This window comes from Panthera leo, chromosome D1 (genome assembly GCF_018350215.1).
Source record: "Panthera leo isolate Ple1 chromosome D1, P.leo_Ple1_pat1.1, whole genome shotgun sequence".
NCBI lineage: Eukaryota > Metazoa > Chordata > Mammalia > Carnivora > Felidae > Panthera > Panthera leo.
In genome coordinates, this window is record NC_056688.1 from 9,032,815 (window position 1) to 9,041,868 (window position 9,054).

Sequence of the window (9,054 nt, forward strand, 5' to 3'; positions counted from 1 at the left end):
AATAAAACTTCTGAAAATGACAGCTACCAAGGCATAAAAATTACACATTTCCAACGTAATCAGACCAATGACTGTAGCATTGATTGTCACTATTGGTTCATATTTATTGTGATGATTTACTTTATCAGTCAACTTGATTGTCCACAGATTCCCAGATTAAACATGTCTAGGTATGCCTGTGAACTATTTCTGGATGAGATCACCATTTATCTCATTGGATTCAATAACGCACACTGCCTTCCCCACACTGAGTGGGCACCATTCAATCTCTGGAGGGCCTTCATGGAACAAAGAGTGGAGGAAGGAGAAATGTGCCCCTTTTTTACTGCCTCACTGTTAAGCTGGGACATCTCACCTCCTCTTGACTCAGGAAAAGACAGTGGTGAATTAAACTACACTTTTCTGGATCTTTTGCTTACAGATGGCAGATCATGGGACTTTTATTGGTCTGTTTCTCTGGAGAACCCTGACTAATGCATTTACCTAACGTTTACCTAAGGCAGCAGTGAACATAACATTCAATGGTAGATGGAAAAACTGGAGACAGACTCTGCTCCCCAAAGAATGAAATTACCTCTCAGGATAAAAACCTCTCAAATGTGCTTTTCTCAGCTGGTTACATAGAATTCAGATCTACTCTCTCTTATATCTAATATTATAAATAACAACAACAGCACCTATAATCTAGTTAGGAAGAGAAATAGAGTTGGAAAATCTGGTTCCAATTTCAGCTTTGCTGCTTACTACATGTAGCCTTGGCAGAGCTCAGCTCCTTCTTCTGCAGAAATAGGTTAATAATTCTTACCTCATATCATTGATGTGTATTATATACAGTTAGGCATTCACATAAAGAGGTTTTAAAATTTTTACTATCCCATACATTATAAACATTAAATTCTTATCTTTCTGCTCAAGTTTCCATCTTATTTGACATTTATGACCTTCAAGGGTGACCCCTTTGAAAGACAGTGTTATGGACTGAATGTCCATGTCTCCCTCAAATTCAGATGTTGAAGCCCTAATTCCCATTGTGATGGTGTTAGGAGGTGGGGTTTTGGGGAGGTGATTAGGTTTAAAGGAGGTCATGAAAGTGAGGCCCCTGTGATGAAATTAGTGCCCTTATAAGAAGAGACCAGAAGTAACTAGTTCCATCCTCCTCTCTCTTCCTTTCCCTGATTCCCCCAACCCTTCCCATGAAGACACAGAAAGAAGATGGCCAATCACAAGCCAAAAGTAAACTCTCACCAGGAACTAAATTGGCCGACACTGAGTTCATGGGAATTCGGAGCCTCCAGAACTGTAAGAAATCAATGTCTGATGTTTAAACTACCCAATTTATGGCATTTTGTTATGGCAGCCTGAGCCCAATAAGACAGCATTCACTCATTTGCATGTAAATATTCTTGTATTAAATTCAATGAAATAAAACTCTTTTTATTGCTTTACCCCTCCTTCCACCTGCTAAAAGATACTAATTGGCTTCTTCAGTTTTTTCAAAAGTGCAGAAAATACTTTCTTCTTTTGGCCCATAAGAAACAACCTTGAGATATACAAGACATGGATTATCACCACCATTTTACAGACAAAGAAACAAAGTACATTCACAAGTTCAGAGTTCACACCAGTGATAACAGAGGCCTTTTTTAATTAATCTAATTCAGATCTTGATACTTCCAGACTCCTCTCAGCCGAAACCACTTCATGTACCTGATTTTATGAAATTCACTTTGTGAATAACACCGGAAAAGGCTTCAGTAGGATCCTGGTTTAACCACAAATACAATATTTTCTCAGTATTACAGAGTAAAACTAAAGCTTACTCACCAAGATGTTTCATTCAAACCCCAGCATAAGACACACACACGTGGCCAAAGTTGGCTCTCGTGGGTGTTCTACCATGAGCTGCTATAAACAGATCTGGACCCAGAGAATGCAGAAAGAAAAGACAGAATGAAGTGTACAACAACAGCTGCCACATTTTAAAATGTTGGAGCTATTTTAAAATCCTATTGCTTTGACTGACTTTCTGCGCCTGTAAGTCTGTCTTCTGTATCCCAACACCCATCTTATTTAAGAAGTTTTCAATTAACACATGAAACCCAAGAGGGTGCTTGAGTATGACACAAGTGATCCCTAACCAAAATTATTCTAATATGTGCTTCCATTTCATTTCATAAAAACTGCTCTATCCCAAATGTAGATATCTTCAAAGATACATTACCCAGAAGATTTATACAGAGTTTTATCGAGAATTCATTATCCAGAAGCATTATATATATATATAAGTATATATATACATATATATATTTCTATTATCTTTTAGAACCATATTTTTAAAAATTACTATACAAATCTATTGTGTATCTTCTGAAGAGCCTAAGTGACAGAAAATCCTTGCTTTCTAGAAGTAATCAAATTATCTGACTAGTGAATAAAGGTGGATAAACCAGGTAAGAAATTCTGCTTCAGGTTAAAATAATAAATGTGGCTATTAAAATAAAGAGAGTAGCTTCTAATACAGCATCTACAGACTGGCTCCTGAAATGCATCAGACTCTTTCCTGCTTCAGGATCTTTAAATAATTGCTCCCACTTTTTGAAATCTTTTTACAGCATCTCGTTTCCACTCATAAAAGAGTAAAGCCTCACTTAAAAGAGGCTTTCCCTGAAACCTTAATTCTAGAGTGGCCTACCTGCACATCCATGTTTGTCTAAATTGGCATCGCATTTGTTGTTTTAAATAACAGTTATCACCATTTATTAATTTGTTATTATTGTTGTTTTTGTCTCTTCCTCTCAACCTGTGCTTTCCAGTATATTATCCACTAGACTCATGTGGCAACTTGAATTTAAATTCAAATAAATCATAAATAAGTAAAATTAAAGAAAATGACAAATTTGGATTTCATCAAAATTAAGAACTCAGTTCCTTGAAAGACACTGTTAAAAGAATAAAATGACCAGCCACAGGACAGGAAAAAAGCATTTATAAATCACATATCTGACAAAGAACTTGAGTCCAGAATACACAAATAACTCTCAAAACTCAATAATATGAAAACTGAAAATCCAATTAAAGTTAGGCAAAATATTTGAATAGACACTTCACTAACAAGAACACATGGATGACAAGTAAGCACATAAAAAGATGCTCAACATGGGTCATTAGGGAAATGAAAACCAGAACCATAGTGAAATACTACATTATACCTTCTAAGATGACTATAATCAAAAAGATAATTAAGTGTAGGTAAACATGTGGAGAAATTAGACTCATACACTGTTGGTGGGAATGTAAAACCACTTTGGAAAACAATCTGACAGTTTCTTAAAAAGTTAAACATACACCTAAAATATGATGCAGCCATTCAACCTCTAAGTGTTTACCCAAAGGAAATGAAAGCGTAGGTCCATACAAAGACTTGTACATGAATGTTCACGGCAACTTTATTTGTAATAGCCAAAATGTGGAAACAACACAAATACCTATTAACAGGTAAAGGGATAAACAAACTGGTTTCTCCACATGACGGAATACTACTCAGCAATGAACTGAACTGCTTACATATGCAAAAACATGGATGAATCTTCAAATAATTATATTGAAATAAAGAAGCCACACCAAAAAAAAAAATACATAGTATGATTTCATTTATATACAATTACTGAAAATGAAAATTAATCTGTATTGACAGAAAACAGACCAATGGTTGCCTAGAAATGGGGAGGAAACTAAGGAATTAGAAAGGGGCACAGATGTTAGGGGATGATAAATATGTTCATTATCTTGACTGTGGTGGTGGTTTCACAAGTATACACATATGTCAAAGGTTATGGATTTATATACTTTAAATGCGTACGGTTTATTGTATGTCAATTATAGCTCAATGAAGCCATTAAAAATTTTTTAGTTCTTCAGTTGTACTAGCCACATTTCAAGTGCTCAACAGTCACATGTAGCTGGTGGCTATCAAACTGGACATCGTAGATCAAGAGCAGTTTCATCAGCACAGAAAATTGAACAGCAATGATCTAAGCCAGGGGTCAATGAAAAAATCAACAGCAATGATCTAAGCCAGGGGTCAGCAAACTATACACCAGGGACCCAACCACTTGTTTTTCTAAGTAGAGCTTTATTGGAACACAGTTATGCCCACTCAACTACATACTGTCTATGGCAGCTTTATCTGCTATAACAGCAACGTGGATGGCTGTAACAGATATCTTACGGTCTACAAACCTATATTATTTACTATCTGGCCCCTTAAGAAAAGGTTTGCTGAGTCTGGTCTACATAAAAAACTCTGAACACAGGGGCCATATCTGTCCTGTTCATGGTCGTACATAAACCAACTAACGTTTATTGAGTACCTAATATGTAGCACTGTCCTAAGCAATGGAGAGGCAGCCTTGAACAACACAAGTAAGAGCCTTATTCTCATGGTTTTCACAATCTCGTGAAGGGATCAGGTAACATAACAAGAAGTAAGTAAGCAAAGAGGTAAGGATGAATGCTAAGATGACAATAAAACAGAAGGTAGAGGGGTGCCTGGGTGGCTCAGTCAGTTAAGCTTCTGACTTAAGCTCAGGTCATGATTTCGTGGTCCATGAGTTCATGCTTCACGTCAGGCTCTGTGCAGAGCCCAGGGCCTGCTTCAGATTCTGTCTCCCTCTCTCTCTCTGCCCCTACCCTCTCAAAAAGAAACACTAAAAAAAAAAAAAAAAAAAAAAAAAAAAAAGCAGAACAACAACAACAGAAGGTACACAGAATGACTGAGAGGGAACTTCCACTTAGGCAGTCAGAACAGGCTTCTAGGACCTAACACGTGAACAACATGAGGAAGTCAGTATTGCAAAGACCTGTGGCAGAAGCAGAGGTAATGAAGAGGAATGAATATGAAGGTCTGATGTGTGAAAAAGAAGATCCACGTGGCTGCAAATACACAAGATAGAAAAGGTAGATAAGGTGGGAGAAATAGAGAAAGCTAAGAAAAGGAGTCTGAATTTTATTCTAAACATGATGGAAAGCCACTACAGAACTTTAAACAAGTGAGCAATACAATTTATGTTTTTAAAGTCCTGGCGCTGCTAAGTGGAAATGGGGCCAGGGAAGAACAAGAAAGATGTTAGACAAGGTTAGGGAGTTTCTGCAAAGGTAGAAGGGAGAGATGGTGGTGGTTTGGCCTGGACGACAGCGGCAGCAGTAGATGTGAGGTGGAGAAATTAAAGATAACGCTTTGAAGTAATTGTTGACTGGCCTTTCTGAAGGTTGCTGTAGAGTAAGGAAATGAGAGGAGTCAAAAATGAATCCGAGATTTTGGCTTAAACAAGTGTCACACAGTATACTACAAATTTGGGAGAAACTTCAATTAGGGCTAATACTGAATGCTTATTATATGACAATATTCACTCAATTTGACATTTAATATTCCCAACAATCTTGAGAAGGTAGGTACTAACTATTGTTATTTTCATTTTACAAATAAGAAACTGATGGTTAAGTTTAAGTAATTTTCCTAGGTCAGAAAGATAGTACCAACACAGTAGAGACTTGAACCTAGGTCAACACACTCCAAATTTCACCACATTGTATGAAACTGCCTTCTTGACAGTTAATTTCTGGGAATGTGAGCCATATTTTAGGCAATGCAGTACACTGGATTAAAAGTCTCTCAGGATGACTAGCTTGCAAGATGCTATTGTTTTGTTTGTGCTCTTATTCAAGATCACCTTATTTTCATAGAATAATGGATACAATTTCCATCTATATGCTTTTCAAAGCAGTTTCTGCACCATTACCCTTTTGATTCCCATTTTGCAAATGAGGACAACGAAACAAGTTAAGTGATTTCCTCAAGATCATTAAGAGAGCAATAGAACTAGAAAGAAAAGCGAGGTGAACTGATTCCCCACAGTGATTTGGCCAATAAACTTGTCTTTAAAAATTCTGACCAATTAGAAAAAAACACATTTTACATTGCTACCCAAAATACATACACATGTATGAAATAGAGAAAAAGAAGTACTACAAAACTGTACTTATCATTACTAACTTGCTACCATTTTCCTAGTTAATGTTTTATAATGTTGATTGTAACTGTCAATTTAAACAACATTGATCCAAGCCTTGGAAATTAACACTACAACCGCAGAGTAGACTTTTTTAGAAGTCTTGTGACTCACTAAAACTACCAAACACCAAAAAGGCAAGATGAAACATAAAAAAGATCAATCCGTTGGATATTTGGGTTACATGAAGACTGGAGTCCACAACAGTATAAATGGCAATGATTCTATGAGCTACATTTTGGAAATGTTTATTATTATTATTCCTTTCTATTGCTAACATGGAGGTCTGGAATCAAGGCATGCCTGTTACTATTTAAAATATGCAGAGATGCACTTTTCTGGAAAAAAAATATTAAATGCAAAATAAAACAGTTCTTCAACCTCATTTCTGCCCCAAAGGGAGTAAAAAGCTGTAGAATGACCAGGTTAGCAAAATCCATTTCGTTTAAGTTAATAAAGAAAAAGAAAAAAAAAAACTGCTGGTAATGTGACAACCCATTATGATGTATAATGAAGGACAGCATCTTAAGGACAATGGCTTAAGACTGGAGGCAACCTTTCATTTCTTCAACAAGTACTACTTGATAAATGATCAAGCTACTCCAAAGCCCTTTGCCAGTATGCTTAATTTCCCTTAGTAAAAAAAGGAAGACAACTGTCCAGGAATATAAATTTTCGAATTTTCCCAATTCCTTAAGTTTGCAAGAATAAAAAAAAAAAAATGCTTTAAAATCTGTGTCAATTACTTTGAACATTCATTTACCTTCCTGAATGTGGCGCTAGCCTGGTAAATTCCCTCTCTCTCTCTCTCTCTCTCTCTCTCTCTCTCACACACACACACACACACACACACACACACACACACGCTATCCCTGTGTCTCATCTCGCAAGGGGAAGAGCGACAAGGACAAACCATAGCCTCAATACATCAAAGGCTGGCCAGCTCTACAGCCCATACATAAATCACCAAGTTCATGGGCACTCCTAGGTGGCTCCGCGACACGGTCAACGTCCTTGGCAGCTCCCATTCCCTTCGATACTCCGGAGCACCACCTCAGCTCTCCTCAACTGACCTTCGGCCAACCCAGGACCCTGCTGGGCAGACTCAGGAAAGGCTGTGAGATCCGCACCAAAGGAAGGCCTGAGCAGCCCCTCCAGGCTCTAATATAAATGCAGTGCCTCCAGGCATTTCTCTGGGAAGAGTTCGGCGATCTCCTCTAATCCCCGTGTGTTTCCACAGAAGCTGGGAGGGCACCACCGAGACACAGGGCAATAAAAGGCCAAATACCAGGAGGTCCTGGGAGGGGGGAGGAGAGGAGGGCGAGGGCTGCTGCCAGACACACACCCCTAAATCCAGTCCCCGGAGAGCCTTGCAGCAGAGGCCGGGGGCTCGAGGCCACGTGCACTTTGCTCCGGGGACCTTTCCAAGACGCCGGGCCGGGTCGGTACCGGCACGCAGCATAGCGGCCGGGTGCGCGGGAGCGGAACGCCACAAGTTGTCGCCCGCGTCCCCTCCCGGCTCTGGCGGGGCACCCCCGCGCCACTCCACGCCCACGCCCGGGCCCCACTCCGGCCTCGCCGCGGCCCGGGGAACCCGCAGGACGAAGGCCCCTGTGCCCGGCCCCCGCGACCCTCCCCTCAGCCCTCCGGCCCCACCCAGTCCGGTTCCAGGCCGACCCAAACCACCGTGTCCCCGCTTTGCAGACCGTTAGCATCCCAACCATACCTGCGGGTCTGACCACCAACCACTCCACGGACCCGGAGCCGTGGCGGAAGCTCCGCGCGGGGCGCAGGAATCGACCCCCCCCCCCTCCAAAAACACCCACAAAAACCCGCGCAGCGGCCGCGCCTCAGCGTCCAGGTGAGGGGCTGAGCGCCGCAGCCCGCCCTCCTACCTTCCTCAGCGCGGGCCCTGACGACTCGAAGCTGACCCGTCTGCTGGCGGTGAGCGGCCGGGGGGGGTTTCGGGGGGGGCGGTGGACGGGGGACAGGCGGTGCCCCAAAGCCGGCCCGCGCGCCCCGACTGAAAGAGCAGCCGGGCCGCCAACCCCGCGGCGGACGGACGCGGGGAAGGAGACTGCGGGGCCGCTCCGGGAGCGATTACGACTCTAGACGCTGAGGGCCCGGGGGGTCTCGGGGTGACTTGGGAGACGGCGGCGCCGTGAGGGCGGGGAAGGCGGGAACGTCCCGGGACACACGCAGCGGGCCGCGAGCCTCGAGCGTTAAATCCCCGAGGCGGTCGGCTCGCGCGCGGCGGTGGCGGCGCGGAGGGCGCGCGCGGGGAGTGGGGCGGCGGCGGCGGCGGCGGCGGCGGGCGGGGGGCGCCGCTCAACGTCCTCACCTTCTTGGTGCCGGGGCCTCCCGCGATCCGAGACACTCCTGTCAGAGAAGAGGAGCGCCCCGGCTGCCCCCCTAGAGTCTCCTGCTGGGGGGACATCGCTTCCATGAAGAAGACTTTCCCGCAGAGCCCAGCCCAGGAGGAGGCTACGCGGTCATGTCCTCGGGACGGCGGCCAGAGCGAGGACGCGCGGGCCCGAGGCGGCTGCGGCGCTCAGGCTGGGAGCCGGGCTCCGGGTGCGGGCGGCGCGCCTCCCGTCGGGGCCATGCACCGCCGCTGCGCTCACCACCGCGGGCTGCAGGCGATTGCGGCGGCGACCGCCAGTCCGCGCCGCGGCCCGCCCCGCCTCGGGCCCGCCCCCTCCGCGCCGGGCGCCCCGCGCGGGGACCCGCCCCCGGCCGCCGTCCCCGGGCCGCGGCGCTCCCAGCGGCTGCCTCGGACTGCGGCGCGCGGGGCCGGGCGTCTTTCTCTGCAGACACGGCTCTGCTAGGGGTACAGGCGACCGACTGACCTTGCCAGCCCGCGGGAGCTCACCGGCCCGTGTCACGAACGGGGACCTCTAGGGCACGGACACGCGCCTCTCCCGCCGCCCGGCCCACGCGCACCCGACCCCCATTCCTGTCAGCGCTGCGCCCGCGGGGGACCGCG

At 44.7% G+C, this 9,054-nt stretch overlaps 1 protein-coding gene across 4 annotated transcripts in view; it reads right to left on the reverse strand.

The window, feature by feature from the left end:
- Positions 1–8,671, reverse strand: part of ARHGAP20 (Rho GTPase activating protein 20) — a 127,750-nt gene extending 119,079 nt beyond the window's left edge. Inside the window, exon 1 of one of the 4 annotated variants that reach the window (XM_042904016.1) lies at positions 8,410–8,671. In XM_042904016.1, coding sequence (XP_042759950.1) covers positions 8,410–8,514 — 105 coding nt within the window. In that variant the 5' untranslated portion in view covers positions 8,515–8,671. Of the gene's footprint in view, positions 1–941; positions 963–7,963; positions 8,033–8,409 lie in introns of those variants that run through there. The other 3 variants (XM_042904018.1, XM_042904020.1, XM_042904021.1) reach the window with 3 other exon arrangements.
- Positions 8,672–9,054: the final 383 nt, after the last annotated feature.